Source organism: Nanorana parkeri, unplaced genomic scaffold (assembly GCF_000935625.1).
Source record: "Nanorana parkeri isolate BGI_ZX_2015 unplaced genomic scaffold, ASM93562v1 scaffold198, whole genome shotgun sequence".
Classification (NCBI taxonomy): Eukaryota; Metazoa; Chordata; class Amphibia; order Anura; family Dicroglossidae; genus Nanorana; species Nanorana parkeri.
Window position 1 is genome coordinate 1,098,296 of NW_017306466.1, and position 19,533 is coordinate 1,117,828.

General features: G+C 40.8%; 1 protein-coding gene across 1 annotated transcript in view; it reads left to right on the forward strand.

The window, feature by feature from the left end:
- The window catches only part of UBL3 (ubiquitin like 3), a 151,368-nt gene that overhangs the window by 81,699 nt on the left and 50,136 nt on the right, over positions 1-19,533 (forward strand). The window contains exon 2 of the mRNA XM_018555482.1: positions 11,083-11,191. Coding sequence (XP_018410984.1) covers positions 11,083-11,191 — 109 coding nt within the window. The remainder of the gene's footprint in view (positions 1-11,082; positions 11,192-19,533) is intronic.

Sequence of the window (19,533 nt, forward strand, 5' to 3'; positions counted from 1 at the left end):
AGCATGGTCTTTGTGTGCGTTTAAGCAAAGACTTTAAAAAAATAAAAATAATTTAGCCTTGGTGTTCACTATTAAATGTGCTTTATTATTCCTTTAGTGTGTGGAACACATACAGACTGCATCAAAAATGTATTTATTTTGCCATTATGTCTGTATACTGCCCACACTGCTTTAAAAAAAAAAATGCTAAAAAACTTTTCAGTTTGAATGTTACACAATTGGAAATAAGCCTGTTAGCTAGTGGTCTTGTATGCTTTTTACATGGAAATTATTGGAAATTTAAAAAAAATGAAGGCTGCATTTATACATCTACATTGCAAGTGTGGTCAATACAAAAATCCTGCTTTTTACATATTCCATGTGACAAACTGCAAAGGTATGAACAGCCTCCATTGACTTCAATGTGAATCTGTGTTTTGCACAATAGCGCGTGACAAATTGCCTAGGTGTGAACCGAGCCCGAGGCTGTACACTGTGTGCAGCTGTCAAACCTGGCTCCGTTTTATCAGCTGATTAAGGGATGCCGTCCGGAAGGGTGACAACCTCGGCACCCACTGTGCAATTTTTGTCCGGTTCCTCAAAAAACGGCTGAAATTCGTACAGTGTATGGCCATCTTTACAACCTGTCGCATTGTTGTCTGTTTCTTTCTGTCCTGTTGTCACCTCTTACCCTCATTCCTTATGCACTTGTTACATGGACAGGACGCAATAGGAAATCTCACTAGTGGGGTCATAGACAATAATACATTTCCTATTAGCTGCACTATTGCTATTCAATGGCCTGTGTTGATCGAACTCTTAAAAACGGATTTTTGCAGTAAGTGCAAAAATCTTGTTATATTGTAGCTTGGCAATTTGGTGTCTGTATTAGTTTTTCTTTTTTTCTGGCAAAAAAGATTTTCTGCAACCACAGAAAAATACCTGCTGATCTTCCCAGAATTCCAAAGTCCTTGTAACTTCCTTTGTGCTGTACTCTCAAACAATGTTATTCACCTTCCCAGCTAACCTCTGTGAACCTTAGCCATTACAGGATCGGCGAGTGGCGCTCACTGCGTATGGTCCCTCATGTTTGAATGTAATTACGTATCTGATTCCTGAAGCAGGAGTTGTACTAACACCCACAGTGACTCAGCCAGTACAATGGCCCTCGGTCATACAAACCTTCGAATTGCAAGCTTTTTCTTTAGCAGAAAGCTGAAACTGATTGAACACTTTCTTTTTTTGGATGCAGATTTCTTGTCTAGCACTCCGCCAGGTGCAATTACAGTGTTTGTGCTGCTTGTAAAGTGAAAGCAGAACTCCAGACATGAGTAAGACGCATGTTCCTTTTCCTTGTCCTCTCCTAACCACAAGCATGCACACTCAGTTTCTTTTGAAGCAAGGATAGATGTATAACAGTTGGTGTGCTCAAGGGTACAGCCTTTCACCAGGATGACCCAATCCAAAGTTGTGAGTAGTGTGGATGGCCTAGAATTGAAATAGACCTGACTAACGGGCAATAAGATTACATAGAGGAAAGCCCCACACCCTTACCCGGTCTGCCAAATGACACAGAGGAGGGGACACTCACTTTTTTTTCTGCTTAGTGTGCAGAAGAATTTAGCAAGTGTGCAAGCTGTGCAAACTGTTTGTCATGGAGGCACAATGTATGAGCTAGTTCACACCAGATGCAGTCCGTTCTGTTTTGCAGCTGCATCATAATCACATCACAATGCTTTCCTATGGTATTTCTTGTTCTCTGTTCACACCAGAGCAGTCTGTTTCGATGCAGCCAGAAAAAATACTGCTTGCCCTATTTTAGTTGCATGGGAACGCACCTGAAATCCCATTTTAAGCACAAAAAAAGCATCAATCGCGGCAAAATGCATTGCACCGCAGCTGTGCAGACACATGTGGCTCTGGTGTTAACTAGCCCTTTGAAATCTTTTGTAATATGCAGGTGGTGTAGAAATAATTTAAAAAAATGAGAAAATAATCAGTTTCTGAACTCAAACTTCAGAAGGAAAAAAAAATCAAATTGGCTGAAACCAATTTGTCTACCCTTTTTGTAAGTGGAGTAATAACCTTCTGTAGGCATATTTTTGTCTGCATAAAGTGGATATCCAAGCAGATATGATCATTCACAAGAATAATAAAAAAAAGCAGTTTTGATGACACAGCACAATCGGGAAACCTCAGGAACCTTTCCGCATTACAGAGCGGTCACATAAAGTTTAGCGTAATGGTGTTTCTTGCGCCATTATCATAGAAGAATTTTATTGCTTCATTTTGTGAAACGGAAAAGCGTGACCATTCTTCTCTAGTACACCTCACTTCATCTGTAAAGTGACACTAAACTTAGGAGTTGCACCTTAAAAATGCATTCAAGTACCTTTTAACTAGTAACAATAATGTATCTTATGTGTGTATCACTCGGCTGTAGATCCTCAAATCATCTCTGAATTGGTGCTGACACTGTCCTTCCTTCTGGAGGGTGGCTATTTTTGTTCCCCATGGTCCCTGTGTGTGTTGTAAAGTAGCCACCGCTCCAAGCTCGCTCCTGTGATGGACTACAATCTCATGTTTAGTTTACTATTTTGTACTGAGATTGTAGTCCATCACAGGAGTGAGCTTGGAGTGTTGGCTACTTTACAACACACACAGGGACCATGGGGAACAAAAGTAGCCCCCCTCCAGAAGGAAGGACAGCGTCGGCACCAATTCAGAGATGATTTGAGGATCTACAGCCGAGTGATACACACATAAGATACATTAGTGTCCCTTTTAAGATTGTTGTGTACATTTATTAGATTTATCAGATTTGCAGGACAGTCGCTCATTATGATGCATCCGGATTCAATAGAAGAGAGATATTTTGTACTTGTAGCCATGACTTGAATTCCTCAAGTTTGAATTTTTTGAGTTTCAACTTCTCGGTCTGCTCCACTCTCCTGCAAATATCAAATCTTGTTTGCATACAAATACACAAGAGTTTTCCTTTAGAATCTAATGAAACACCACATATAACTGCATTAGCAGAGGAATTTGCCCTGATTAAAAACCTGAAAAGATCTGTAAATCATTCAAGATCGGCTTGGAGAGATAATAGTTTCCATGGCGACGATTTCTGCTGCATGTCGACATCAGAGGGCTTTTCACAACCTGATCCAAAGCAAGCTTGAAAACAAATCGCTTATCATTTCCATGTGTCTGTGAATAGAACAAGCTGCTTTAACCCTTTCATGGTATTTTGGACAGCGTTTCTGGGCATATAATGGGCCTGATGTAAAAGCTGGAAGGAAGGCGAACGTTTTCCACAGCAACCAGGGAGATTGTGACTGTTATTTTCGCAATTGGGGCTAAAAAAAAAAAAAAATGAAAGACTGGTTAGTACCGGTATCAGAGATGGTTTTCTTTTTCTCCACCTGCATACAAAAGTGACGTTGGTATCAATTCTCTAAATAACACATGCCGCTATTTCCTCTGTTATATGTGCAATTTTCCACAGAAGGTTACATTTTCAGTGACAAAGGGTTTATCACATCGTTATTACTCCTAAAATATTGTCCGGATGCCAATTTTTAGACTCTGAAGTCGCCTCTGTGGAGAGCAGAACATTGGAGCACTTAAAATAGATGTGAGCTCTAAGTGAATGGCATGTAGTTGGCTAAAGCATTGTACATCATAAGCAATGGACATTTTTTTTAATTAAGATACTTTTTTTTGCATCTCGGTGCTGTTGATGCTTGTAATCCAGCAATGGCGACATAGCATTCTTAGGGTAGGTTTCCGAATGGTGAACAGTGGACCCATGGCTGTGTTGAAAGAGAACTACGTTCCAACCTTTTTTGGCCATAGTTCTCTTTTGGGTCACAGGAGGAGTTTTACTAATGTCCTCCCATGGCCAAAACTCAGCATATAGCGGGCTATTGACACGTACTGCGGCAGGGAAAGAACCCGACATTATTGGCTTTTGAGGCAATAGCGTTTCAAATGCTTTAACCCTAGGAAGCTTATTTTGCCCGGAGTTGGGCATTGAGGCAATAGAATCAGTACTTTCTGGCATTTGAAGGATCATTTATACCAAGTTTTCAGTTAACAGTACAGTTCTACTATCACTTTATAATGTATATATGTATAATAATGTATATGTTAGACATACACTGTAGTCTGAATTGAAAAATAAACCTCAAGGTGCATATAGGAAGCACAACTTACCCTTATTACAACATTGCTATAGTACACTATTTCATGGGAAGTTACACAGCACAGGCTTCGGAAAGTACACACCCAGTGACCCAGTAAGGTGGTACCTGAATTCTGCTAGAAGTGGATTACAGACAACTAAATTCAGTGAACTTGCTGATTTTGATCACAGTTGGGGGAATAACGTTAGTATTTCACTGATTGCTGGTCTAGGCAACAAGTGAAAGCAAGCATATTAAGTTGTAAGGAGATGTGAATAACCCCCCAGTCCAGTGTATTTGTTGTTATTTGCAGCCTTCAGGCATTTCACCTTGTACCCCTGGGCATGAACCCTTTTACATGGAATCGGTCACAGAAAGCCCTCTTATATGCTTCTGGTAGAAGCTGACGTTTCGCCACTCATGAGACATATGGTTGTTTTGAGGGCAGTACATTTGAACTTGTTCATTGTTTGGGGATGTTTAGGATAAATGAAGAGCGAGTCTTGTTTTAAGTGGCAACATAAAAACATATATCCTGCAGGATGTGAAACTTTTATATTTCCATTAACAAAAGGGAATGGCTTGAATCAACTTAGTGTTGTCCCTTTTGAATGTATCAGCCCACCCAACATTGATTTTCTGATCTCATTTTGGTCCATCAGCTAAGGGAATTTTGCTCTGTGCTGGATTCCTCATTTTGTTTCTTAGCAGTAAATGCGGTCCACTTATGTGATGATCTGGTGTAGTTTCATAATGGCTGCCGGAACATTGAGCAGTGGATACCAGAGGTTGGTGTGGTCCCTGGTACCAGTTAAACCTTTTCCTGGCCCAATCACATGAACAGGAAAGGCAGGTTGTGACATCAGGATATAGTCCAGAGCGGAAGCACGTATGAGAAGCTTTATTTCATCCGATTCTTTTGGTAAAACCCAAATGAAAGTGAAATAAATCAATTTTGTCACTTCTGCATGATTTTTTGAATAATGTTATTACCATGCTCACTGGTTTTACTTGTTGCCTGAACTATCGACTATTAAACTGGACAGGTTGAGTAAAATTCTGAAATAGAACAAGATTTTAATGAGATTAACACTACCTGACCCGGGTCCTCTTTCCTATGTCACAGCCACAACTATACTACCCAGCTGGTGTAGGAGCCTACAGGAAGCAGTGACCGCATCTCCTCCTTTTATGTGACGGGTTTGGGATGTACACAGACATGTCACTTTGCCCTGATATGAATGAGCCCTCACCTTTGTTTCATAAGTAAAATCCTGAACCCTGTGGGACAACTAATTGGGTCTGCTTAGTCACTTCTTTTTTTAAGGAATTCTCTACACTGGTGTAAGGCATTATTACACATTGCAGTGTACAGTGTCCGTGGGCGTCTGAACACTAATGAAGTGAGGATGATTGATGAGCAGCTTTGTGAATTTAGGAAAGAATGCGTTTCACCCCTGGCCTCACAGTTTAGCAGTAATCCAGGTCAGTGATCTTTGATCTGGAATAGCTTACGTCCTCTGTGACACTGTTAGTGGTCACATTAGCGTCTAGGCCTTTATGTTATTACTTCTGACATTTCAATCACAGCGCAGCCTTCATCTCTAGTGAGAGCACATTATAATAATCTCACAAGTATATTATCCTAAATATTTTTGAGGTCTTAATATGGAATTCTCACAAGAATCTGATCAAAGCTGCTTGGAGCTGTATTTTATAAATCAGGGGTTGACAATATTGGTAACGTTCAGCAGTTGATCCTACAAAAAAAAATGTTTGCCACCCTTCTGATGCTCATTATTAAACTGAAACTGGCAAATACCGTATATACTCGAGTATAAGCCGTCCCGAATACAAGCCGAGGTACCTAATTTTACCACAAAAAACTGGGAAAAAGTATTGACTCGAATATAAGCCGAGGGTGGGAAATGAGGCAGCTACTGGTAGATAGATACCAATAAAATTACATTAATATTTATTTAAAAGAAAAATAACCTAGCTCTGTAAGTGGAAAAGGGGGTACAGGGCTACATACAGATCATTTAATCCATTCATGTTAGTATAATTGTAAATGTATTGTCTGCACTGTATTAGCAGTATATACTCTATACAGAGTATATACTGCTAATACAGTGCAGACAATACATTTACAATGATCCTCTGCTAACATGAATGGGTTAAATGATCCGTAGTACATGATATGTAGCCCTGTACTATGGATCATTTAACCCATTCATGTTAGCAGAGGATCATTGTAAATGTATTGTCTGCACTGTATTAGCAGTATATACTCTATACAGAGTATATACTGCTAATACAGTGCAGACAATACATTTACAATGATCCTCTGCTAACATGAATGGGTTAAATGATCCGTAGTACATGATATGTAGCCCTGTACTATGGATCATTTAACCCATTCATGTTAGCAGAGGATCATTGTAAATGTATTGTCTGCACTGTATTAGCAGTATATACTCTATACAGAGTATATACTGCTAATACAGTGCAGACAATACATTTACAATGATCCTCTGCTAACATGAATGGGTTAAATGATCCGTAGTACATGATATGTAGCCCTGTACCCCCTTTTCCACTTACAGAGCTAGGTTATTTTTCTTTTAAATAAATATTAATGTAATTTTATTGGTATCTATCTACCAGTAGCTGCCTCATTTCCCACCCTCGGCTTATATTCGAGTCAATACTTTTTCCCAGTTTTTTGTGGTAAAATTAGGTACCTCGGCTTGTATTCGGGACGGCTTATACTCGAGTATATACAGTACATTCTTAATGGATGTTATTCTTTGCTGCTGGGCCTGATGCATACCTGACTTCTCATACAAGCACCATAATGCTGCAGGATGTGCATATTCCCTAGGCAGGCAAAAGCAGACTCGGCTACACCTGGGTTCTGTTGACCTGTATAGCCGTTTGATGAGGAATGTAAAAGCAAGATTTTTTTCTTCTGCAATTCGGCTCTGTTCATACTGGCTATAAAAGGGGATACTTGGCACAAGTACTCAATGCCTGCTAAGTGCCCACTAGCTGGCAGATATCAAAAGGAGCACTGAGCTAAACATTTATGGGGCATTAAAGATCTGCAGATACAATGTGCATTCTGCACTATCCTATTCACTTCACTGACTTTCTTTGGCAGGAGAATGTTAAGAGTCAAGAAAATAACATTGTAACATAGAGTAAAGTGAAATTGTGCTCAGGCGATGCATACTAACAAATTTACATGTTCTGAACAAGCAGTAAAAGCACTTTAAAACCAGCCATTGTTCACCTTTGCAGCTTTAGGCATTGTGAAAAAATTTGTCTTCAAATCCGTATACTGTAAACACTCAGCAGATGTTTCTAAGCGGATAGAGATCAATTGAAAATGAATTTAGGGTCTTGGTTGTGATCTATAATGACCTTGAAGAATGCGTTACTTCACAGTACATGCAGCTAGAGAAGTCAGGATTGGCTTGTTTTTAAAGCTCTTTTAGTGATTAAAATATGTAAATGTAATGTCCATAGTCTGGGCACAGGGGCAGTTTAAGCATTAGTCACCCCACTGCACTGCGGTAATGCACATAGTGTGTGTTGGTGCACTGCAGAATGGCATCCAAACGCAGCAGTGCACAGTAACACACTTCAATGCATTGTGCTGTGCTAGTAATGATGTTGCCAGAGTGATATGCACTGCCTTAATCAGCTTGTGTTAACTGCGCCACAACAGACTCCACTGGTGTGAATAGGCCCTAAAAGTAACCACAAGTATTACAGCTGTCCTTGCCGTCTTCCTTCCAAAATGCTATTTGCTTGGCTATTATGGTCATTTTGTGATTTCAAAAACTTCTTCAAAGTTTACTGACCACGAAGGATTATACATTAAAGTCCTTATCAGTTGCAAAGGTTGGATGGTAGAGATCCAGTTTGACAGCAAGGCAGCTAGCGTTTTTAGAAGACCTTGAAAAAATGGTTAGCGCTAAAGAGTGTGAAAATATGTGCTTCTGATGGCAACAGTCTAAAACAATTCACCAGCTGTAATTTGTTGTAAAGCCCAGAAAGATATTTGCATATGCGGTACTTGTAAAGGTAAATCAATGGGCTAGAAAATGATATATATAAAATCACATTATGTTATTATACAGATTTATAGATTTATGTTAAAACCTTTACCAACAATAAAAAATGATTAGTTGCAGCAACATCTCATAATTCATACCAGTACCTCTGAGAGCCAATGTCAAAACCCTCTGCAATATACACACACACGCACACTTACGCACACACACACACTTCTTGGTAAAATATGAGTATGCATCAAGTAAATGGATACTAAACACGTCAAGCATTCGATCTGCGCTCTCCCTCTGTGATGGAACAGTGAAAGTAACAGCTTCTCTTTAAGGAGTCATTTGGGGTCTATTAGGCATCTTCTACTGTAGGGGTGATTGAGCAGCTTTACAGCTGCCCAAATCACTTCTAGTAAAAAGCTAACAGCGTGCAGAAGGAATGTAAAAAGGCTCCCAGATGCTTTACCAACTGTTTACAGGTCCTTGCTGCCTTTGACCTAAGCTGTACATTGCAGCGGTGAAAAGGTTATGAACCTGTTCCCAGATCGTGCACACGAAACTATGTGCAAATCTTTAACAAGCAGTACAAGGACTTTAAAATACACCCTCATCTTTGTATCTATGAACATTGTGGAGAAATACATTTTTAAAGTTCACAACACAGGCAATTAAATCTTTTTTCTATGCAGAACAGATTGTTAGACCGCCAGCCCTGTAATGTAAACGCACAGCAGGTGTTTTTAAGTAATTTGGAACTGACTGAACCCTGACTTCAGTCTTTGTTGTGATCCTTGAGGCTCTTTGAGAATGAATAACTCCACAATAAGGGCAGGTTCACACCATTTTCTGGACCATATCTAGAACGCAGTGCATTGCTTTTGCTGCGTTTCGGAGCATTTTTTTTATTTGCTTACAATGGGCTTTCAGGTGCGTTCCAGTGCGTTTGTATGCGGTTTGATGCATTCCAGACCAGACAAAATGAGACATGCAATATTTTTCTGCTCTTGTCTGGAACTGACTGCGCAGGTGTGAACAGAGGCCAGAAATAGCATAGGGATACATTAGATGCATTTTGGGTCTGGAAACAGTCTGGTCTGGAGATGATCTGGGTGTGGGGTGATGGGCCCTAAAAGCCGCTAAGGAAGTCGGGGTGGCTTGTTTTAAAGCTCTTACTTACTACGCTACTACTGGTTAAGAATATGTAAATAGTTTACTGTCAATAGTCTGAGCGCGGGTATTTATTAACAGCTGCTGAGATATCACTGGTCACACGGAGTGTATTATTGTAAAGTATTCAAACAATTAATAGGCTTCTATGAAAGGCGCTGTAAAGTAGAACCATTGCAGGAAGCGGAGCCTGCTTATGTAATGAGCACATATATGTCTGGACCCATAAAAAAAAAACTGTAAAAAAAATAACTAAACAATTCAGTAACAATTTTGTAAAACCCTGGAGATTTGTAAAGTTAGGGGGCTTTACAAAATTGTGTTTGAGGGCCCACTCTTTGTGTATTTAATAAATAGCTAAACAAAACCAACAATGCTAAAGCGTAATTATACCTTACTATTAAAAAAAAAAAGAAAGAAGCTGTTGAATTCTGCCTAACCACCATAGCTATCCAAGAAGTCTTAGGCTGGTTTCACACCAAGGCGTATCGAATATGTGAGTTTGCTGCGTGTTTCGTGACACGCAGTTTTACCTCGATTCGCGGTAAAAAACGCGCGTTTTCTTGGCTGTATCCCAATGGAAACGCGCGACAAAAATGCCCCAAAGAAGCTCCTGTACTTCTTTGGGTGTAGGGTGTTTTGTAGCGCGTTCATACAGCCTGTAATACGCCCAGGTGTGAACCATACCCATAGGAAATAATGGGATTTCGGTGTTTGAGGGTTTTGCAGAGCGTTCGAACGCGCTACAAAAACGCCCAGGTGTGAACCAGGCCTTAAAAAAAGCTTCTGACCAGAATCACTCCAGTCACAAAGCTCCCTCCTACCCCCTTAAGCAGACATCCCAACTCTCCCAGACGCTCCGGGAGTCTCCCGCTATTACAGAGAGTAAACCTTTCCCTGCTGTGTTGTTTTTTTTCTTCTGACATCGGGGTCGGGTACATCGGGGTCGCTGTCAGTCAGAAAAAAAAAACCTGCATTGGAATGCATAGCTAGATTGCTTTTGGCTATCTCAATTTGCAATAGCCAACTAGCTATTGCACCTGCCCACTGCTGCTGTCAATCAGCTGAGGGGGACCGGAAGTTCTCCATCAGGTCCTCTTCTAGTGATTGACAGCAGCAAAGGACGGGTGCAATAGCCAGCTTGCTATTGAACATTGCAAATTGAAATAGCCAATAGCAATCTAGCTATGCATTCCTATGCTGGTTTTTTATTCTGACGGCAGCAGCTGTCAGAAATACTAAAAAAAAAACCTGCAGATAGCACAGAAGCTATTGCTTCCTGTGCTATCTGGCATAATTTCAGGGGGGTGCTCCCCCACCCGCAGATGTGGGTAGGGGGGGCAGAAGGCACCTCCCTGAAATTGCTTTTTTCAGGTTGTGATCCCTGCTTAAGGTATGTAAATTATACATATACACCATCCATAATCTTTGTAGAACTGAGCTTTCTATGTCTAACATGGATCTCACACACACACACACACACACACACACACACACACATTTGTTTTGAAAGATGCTTGTGCTGTATTGTTTTTTTTTTTTTTCCTCTTCTCTTTTAAGCACATGAAAAAATGGACCCAAATTGTTTTGCATCTTATTATATAGAGTTGTGAGTTGCTGCTGTTGATTTTGTGCTTAATTAACATCAGTCCTAAATTTCTCATTTTCATTTACAGATTAATTTACGCCTTATCTTGGTAAGCGGCAAGACAAAAGAGTTTCTCTTTTCTCCAAATGATTCAGCGGCAGACATCGCAAAACATGTCTATGATAACTGGCCAATGGGTAAGTGAATAGATACATTCCACTCAAAGTCTTTATTGCTGTGTTCAAATGTCTTACTTTGCTAATATGTATTTGCATTAAATAGTGATTGTTTCTTATTAAGAAGTTGGCCCAACAAACACCAACACTTGGCTTATAGGAAGGTGCTTGAATCGCACTGATTTCCTATATCTCTGGGTCATTCTTGCTCTGAGATGTGTGCATAAGAGTGCCCTTTTACAAGGGTCTGATAGATTTGGTCTCCAACTTGCTAATCTACAATAAAGGTTAAAGTGACACCAAACTCAGGAGATAAATCTTTAAAATCCATTCATTCAAGTATTTTAACTATTACCCAAAATGTTTCTTATTTGTGTATCACTCAGCTGTAGATCCTCAAATCATCTCTGAATTGGCGCTGTTACTGTCCTTCCTTCTGGAGGGTGGCTACTTTTGTTCCTCATGGTCCCTGTGTGTGTTGTAAAGTAGCCACCGATCCAAGCTCACTACTGTGATGGAGTACAATCTCACATTTAGTTTACTAATTTGCATTGAAATATTTTAGTAAACAAAGTTTTTGGAAATATATTCTAGTCTATCACAGGAGTGAGCTTGGAGCGGTGACTACTTTACAACACACACAGAGACCATGGGGAACAAAAGTAGTCACCCTCCAGAAGGAAGGACAGTGTCAGCACCAATTCAGAGATGATTTGAGGGTCTACAGCCGAGTAATAAACAAATAAGATACATTTCTGTTCATCGTTACAATACTTGAATGAATGCATTTTAAAGATTTAACTCCTGAGTTTAGTGTCACTTTAATGCCATAGTGCTTAAAGTGCAACTGATGCCAAAACTTTTTTTTATGTTTGTTTAGTTTTGGATAGAATGGAGAGAAATTAGAACACCTGCCAGGTGTTTATTACTGTCTGTCTCCATTAGGGAGATTCACCTTCCTGATTTTGCCCTGGTGATTGTTATCACTAAAAGTAAAAGAACATCCAAAATTTTGGGTTGTCTTCACAACAGGAATAGATGTGAGAACTAGTGACTAGTTCTAGTGACCCTACTGACCACCAGATTTTGAAAAGTATTTCCTCTCACTTCCTGTTGTGGTCTTTGGGCAGGAAGTGAAGGGAAATCTCCCCAATGGGAAACGGAGCACAAAAAAACTGACTGGGGTTATTACCCTCTCTTACTCTCTCCAAAACTAAAAACAAAAAAGTTTTGGCTTCTGTTGTACTTTAAGTCTTAATTGCAACACTAGAAATTTATAATGCATTGAAAAAAACCTTGTCTTGAAAAATATCCATGCACTTCTTGGCCTTGAGCCTCATAGCTGTGTGTCTTCAATGTGAGATCATCTACGGTGCTGCTGCCTCTGACCCCTTGCCTCATGAGATTTTGTGGTCTTCAGCTGCAGTCAATGCAGGTGACAAGCTCTCCGATTGCCTTTTTTGGGCTCAGATTCGACAGTTCAGGTCCTCTTTATCCAGTGTTTGTTAAAGCCCAACTTCAGATATAATCCTTTTTTACTTGTAGCAAGTGTGTATAAGCCCCACTGAGATCCAATGCCCACAGCCTTCTGTGTTTGTTGACATCCTCCTCGGGAAGTCCCCTCTCCCCGGGCAGCAGCTTTGCAGTAGAACCCCATAGAAATGTAAGGAGCTTGTGTCCTGGCCGAGAGATGGGGGTAGAACAACCTCATAGTCTGCAGGGCTCTACTGCGCAGATGTTGCCAAAAGAGAAAGGAGTTGCGTCACAGGATGTAAACATTTCCAGGAGGCCGCAGACGTCTGATTACAGTAAGTATACAAGGGAAGGTGGGATCTGTTACGTCAGGAAGGGGGTTGAAAGGATAAGTACTTTGTTTTTAAAGTTACATTTCTACATTGTTATTATGTGATCATAAATTTGATTCACCACCACAGCGAACAGACCACAAACCAGACACTGCTGTACTGCGGATTACATTACTGCAATGAATTGCTGGCTTTGAAGAGATCTATTTTAAGCAGCAGAGTTGAAACACAAATATGTAAACTGTTTTACCTGCCAGAATATGCAACTATTTGGTATTTGTTAATTTCACTGCTGTAGCGTATGGAGGGTCATACCACAATTCAGAGTTCCTCTAGACTGCTCCTTTACACTTTTGTGGCTCTCCTTCAGTCACCTACTTAGTGTTTCCAAAAACACTGCCCCTTCCAGCGCACATAGATTACAACATGTTAAGATAGCAGCATTGTGCAGTACTGGAGAAACTGATTGGCTCAGCGTACTGGCACTTACACTTCAGCTTTCTTCTCATAAGCAAATATTAAAGGAAAAAAACAAACCGTATGATTGAAAAGATGCATAACTAAGTGAATGGGTCAGCTACCCAGCATACCAAAGTCTCACCCCTCAGCCACACTTCTGTCTGCTGCAGCCCAGTACCATGTTTGAGAAAGCATCAATGCAGGTCAGCTTTTTCCTCCTGAATATACAGACCAGTCTTAAGATTGCATAATCTGGCACCTGAGCAAAGCGAGTCCTGGCACTTTGATGGAATTCGGTCTTCAGCATCTGACAGATACCAGGAATGAGGATCCTGCTGCATATGCCCAACAGAAACAGGAGATGAAAGAACAGCCAGAAACCGATGTTTTGCAACTTTATTCACTAAATTATTTTTAGATTTGTTTTTACAAATCAATATTCCATACTTTTATATTAAAGAACAACTCTGGGGAAAAACTTTTCTCAACCCTTGCAGTAGGGCTACCCCAGCACTGCGAAGGTTAAGTGATCATTTTCGTTTAGGTGCAAAAATCACAGTTCTACTCACCTGATCCTTGGAGAAAGCTGGCTGTTAGACCAGTCCTTCCAGCCTCTCTCACCCTCCGCTCCAATGGTCTAAGGTTCCATGAGTCATCACGTCCAATACACTGTGTATTGAATGTGAGGACACCAAGGGACATACCATTGCTGGCACCCTCCAAAACTAATAGGAGATCTGTGATATCCATGTTACAGGTCAAACCAATTAGTTTTCACACTGACCGCCAATGTAACAAAAGTATTCGCCCTGTCCACAAATGTAACAAAAGTATTCACACTGACCACCAATGTAACGGAAGTATTCACAATGAACGCCAATGTAACAAAAGCTTTCACAATGACTGCCAATGTAACAAAAGTATTCGCCCTGTCCACAAATGTAACGAAAGTATTCACACTGACCACCAACGTAACGAAGATATACACCATACTCAAGCCCGGATTCCCCACAAGGCCACCGAGGCCCGGATCCCCCCCCATCAATGGAGAATGGCAGGGGCGGCAGGAAGGAGGGGGGCGCATTGTGGAATCTGGCCTTGGGGCGGCAGGGAGAGTAAACCCAGCCCTGAGCATACACATACCTTGTTCTTGCAGTCTTCTCTTCCTTAGCAGCAAGAGGGAAGGGTGGCGATTTGCATATGAATGAGCTGCGATATTTACATATGAATGGGCAGCGGCTTATTGATACGCAAATTACCGGGGCCCATTCATATGTTAATATCTCGGCCGGAACAGTGCAGGAACAGCAAGCTGTGGGCAGGGCTCTGACTATAGGAAACTGAAGATCAGAGCCCTGCCGATTGTGCTGCTCCCGTGTATGGGAGGGAGGCGCTGTTTTTCCGCCCTCCCCCACCAGCGCCCTCAGGCAGCCGTTTGTGTTGCCTATGTGGTAGCGCCGGCCCTGACCCTTGTAAAGCAGAATTTTCTGCGTTGGCTGACAAGTTAGGTTAAAAGGTAACAGAATGACGATCTTTTCTTGGCTGGACCGAAAGTCAGCTGTGTTATGTGAATGTGTTACTTTCCACTAAGGCCTTGTTCACACCAAGCGCGGAGCAGGTGCAGAGCAGTTACAGACCGGCGCAACACTGCGTCCAATGTATTCCAATGGTATTTTTAGCTCCAGTTCACATCGCAGCGTTCAGTTCCAGAGCAGGTAAAAAAACTGCAGCAGGCCCTATTTTACCTGCTCTGGAATGCATGCAAACGCCTGGAACACACTGAAAGACCATTTTAAACTAAAAAAATTATATATATATTTTTTTTTTTTAACCCAAAACGGCCTGGAACGCATCAAAAACGTGGCACAACCCACTGCACTGCGTGTGCAGAAACTCATTCAGATCTGCTCTGCATTTGGTGTGAACAACGCATAAGCCACTTCCACTTTCTTTTATATTTGTTTTGTTCTTATAATTCCATAGATTGTTTGCGTGCCCAATCCTTTTAGTGCAGTTAAAACACTTTTACATAAATCAGTTTCAGAAATGTAACTTCTCCTTTGCCGCCCTTTGTTGTAAAGTGGACCATTCTATTGTCAAAGCCAATCTAACCAACCACAAGCAACCTTTGGGTAGTCAAAGCCTCTCTGTTTGCAACCGCAAGATGCCTTTTGTACCTTCAGCTTAATGCAGAACCACCTGTGTGTGTTTTTGTGTCTGTGTCTACATAGCCTTAGTTATTCCTCTGACTTTACACTCTGTCCCAACCCCTATTGATGTCACACAGTCCAACCAGCAGCTAAAGAGGTCCTCTGTTGTTTGTGGGGAACCACAAGGAGAAGGTCTAGCTGCATTTAGTCACATCGGCTGAGACTGTCCACAGGTTCACTTTAAATGAAAATGGATACGCGGGTTTACCCTAAATTGTTGTTGTGTTACACTAGTATTTATTGCAGTATGCAGAATTAGGGATGATCACCGCATATGCTTTGAGCTTCAGGGATGTGAAATATTGAATTCAATGATTATTGCAGTTAATATTTGTATTGGATGGTATGATTTAAACATGAAATATCAACTCTTGGTTTTTATTTTGCAATTATCGGAGTTTGTGCCATGGCACACTGCCCTGTAAAGAATGCTGAATTCCAGCTTTTAAAGTGGAAGTTCACCCTAGAATTGGCCTATGAACGTTAAACAGCAATATTACCCCTGTACCTTGACAACTGCGTAGCACCATGTTCGACTTCTGTCCTCCCTCTTGTTGTCCAGTAATCAGTGTTGGAAACTGGCTATTTTCCAGTGACAGCATGCAACTCGTGATGGTTGCTCAGCCTCCCTTTGGTAATCTACATCTATGACAGCACCAGGGTGCAGAGGAAGCGTTTCCCAGTCAGGCTTGGCATCACAAGACATGGATAGCAGGGGGGGTCTAAGCAGTTTCCATCGCTAATTGCTGGACAATCTGATCGTAGACAGGTACCTTGATAAATGCATGGTGCTATGCATTTACAAGGTACTTGTGTTATAAGGCTGGTCAATAGAGTAATTTGGATGAACTTCCACTTGAACTTGTGCTGAACTATGTCTGTGGAAGTAGGGCAAGGCACTGAGCCAAACACTATATAATAAGTCTCTCCTTAAACATGATTTCACCATAAGTCAGATCCTTTAAAAGTTTAGGAACCTTTTATTTTGTCCTGAATCACCAATATTTTACTATTCTTCTTCTTCTTTTTTTTTTCTTTTTTTTTTAATATTCCTCCCATTTAAAAAAAAAATAATGTTTAGATTAAATGGGGAGGAAGGCTTTGAACCTCTGTTCGTTTTTACATAGTATTTGAGGTTGAAAATAGTCAGATCCTTAAAGTCCAACCTATAGCATGTATGCATGTGAATCTACATGTGTATGAGTCCGTGTGTCATCTTCTTAAGTGTACCTGTACCCCTGTATGTTGCGGTCTCTGAGGAAATTGTCCAAATGCTTTTTGAACGATTCAACACTCCTAGCTGAGATCACTGCTTGTGTCAACGAGTTCCATACCCTGACCGCTCTTACTGTGAAGAAGCCCCTATGCCCCGTGTGATTTTTAATTTTTTTCTGCACTAGTTTTAGGTGGTGGCCTCTAGTCTTTGTTATGGAGGTTACCGTAATTAGTTTATTGCTGATGTTGCTTTTTCCATTTGAACATCTTGTACAAGAAAATCATATCCCCTTAATCTCCTCACCTCCAGCGTGAACATGTTTAAATTTAGTAACCTTGTCTCATAGCTTTGATCCTCCAGCCCCTTAATTAGTTTGGTTGCCCTCCTCTGGACTCCCTCCAGTTCAAGGACATCCTTTCTGTGGATTGGTGACCAGCGATCTATAAAGTGGCAAAATTATAGCCTTGTCTCTGCAGTACATTCCCTTTTTAATACATGACAGTTGTATAGCTGTCTTTGTGCAAATTAAGATTTTCTCTCACTTCCTGTCCAGCTGAACGCTGTCAATCCAAGAATGTCTCATATGTGGTACATATAGCAATAATAGCCTTTGCTATATAAGGGCCCTCATGTCCATTGGGCCAGCTTTCAACTGCACTACCTTAGCTAAGCAAAAGCCAGGGCCTTGTGAGTATGTTCCTAAAGGAGCTTCTTAGAAGAAGGGAAACAACCCTGTGTCAAACGGCTTGGTGCCAAAGGTTGTTGTGAGATGTGTCTAACTAATATAGCCTGATTGCCTTTCCACCTCCCGCACTGTTTTCAACTCCATGTCTGTCAACAAGGCAACACCCCATGCTCCAATAACTGCTGTACACAGCACAGATCCGACCAATCTTGACTATGTTTGCACATTCTCTTGTGCACAGCGAGCACACACAAGTACTGGCAACCAAGTTTTCAGATTTTGGGCCAAAATGATAAAGCCAGATTGTATTTTTGACTCTAAACACCTTCTACATGATCTCATGGCCAAGGTTTCCTAAAGTACTATGGTCAAGCTACAGAAACAGAACTGCAAAAGTGTCTCCCTTTTGAGACACGGCTGTCTTACTGAATCTTTTACCTGAGCCATTACAGACTGTAATAGAGAAAGGAAACATGTACAAAACCACTATATGTTCCCTAGAACAACATATACAACACAAAGTGGGAATTTTGTCCCTTTTTTATATTGGTATTTTGGTATAGCTGGAATTACCCTTTTAAAAAGGAACTAAAGTACTATGGTCAAGCTACAGAGACAGAACTGCAAAAGTGTCTCCCTTTGAGACACAACTGTCTTACTATATCTTTTTACCTGAGCCATTGCAGACCGTTATAGAGAAAGGAAACGTATACAAAACCACTATATGTTCCCTATAACAACGTATACAACACAAAGTGGGAATTTTGTCCCTTTTTATTGGAATGTTGGTATAGCTGGAATTACCCTTTAAAAAGGAACTAAAGGCTGCACAAAAAAAAAAAAATTTTTTTCGAGAAGTTAGAATGGCTGCAGGCTACCTGCATTGTAGTTACTTTTTCGCTGCAAACAATCAATGCAGGTAATGTCCCTTTCTTTACACTAACGGCTGAGGTCCTTATTTTTAATATGTAACTCTATATAGAGTTTCAGTCCCATCTTCTGAAACATGCCTGATTCTATTTGCTACATAAACACATCTGCATACTCTCAGTGCAGAGAACTGGAGATGGAGAGACAGCACAGCGGTTTTTGTGTCCATTTCTCTCTTCAGCAGCCATTTTTGGGTCTCCCGCGGCCTGATTTACATTTTACCTAGCGTGCAATTTTTCAATAAATGCATAATGTAGACTATGCAGGCACTACACAACACGACACAACACTAAATCATGTTTTTTATTCCAGTTCTTTGAAGGAGTTGCAGCAGTCGCTGGACTTATACAGGCTGTAAAATGAGGGTGCTTGCTTAGGTACACTAAACTCCAGAATTTAATTTCCAAAATCCATACAAGTACCTTTAATTATTTTTTAGAAAATGTTTCTTATTTGTGTATCACTCAGCTGTAGATCCTCAAATCATCTCTGAATTGATGCTGACACTGTCCTTCCTTCTGGAGGGTGGCTACTTTTGTTCCCCATGGTCCCTGTGTGTGTTGTAAAGTAACCACCGCTCCAAGCTCACTCCTGTGATGGACTACAATCTCATGTTTAGTTTGCCAATTGGTATTGAAGTTATAGTCCATCACAGGTGAGCTTGGAGAGGTGGTTACTTTACAACACACACAGGGACCATGGGGATCAAAAGTAGCCCCCCTCCAGTGTCGGCACCAATTAAAAAATGGTTTGAGGGTCTACAGCCGAGAGACACACAAATAAGCTTTTAAGATTTAACACCTGAGCCAAATGGCAACTGTTGTAAGGACTAAGTGGTATTTCATCATTTTACATTTTATTAAAAATCAAGATATAAGCAAAGCAACAAGGTCTGTCAACAAACTTGCTTGAGACTTTGTTAGTTCGTCTAAAGAAATGAGTGAGAATTTGATCTCAGTTCAGGAACTTGTCATATAGGAAATACGAAAAATGTATGTACCATATTTTTCGCTCCATAAGACGCACTTGCCCCCCCCCCCCCCCCAAAACACCCGGGG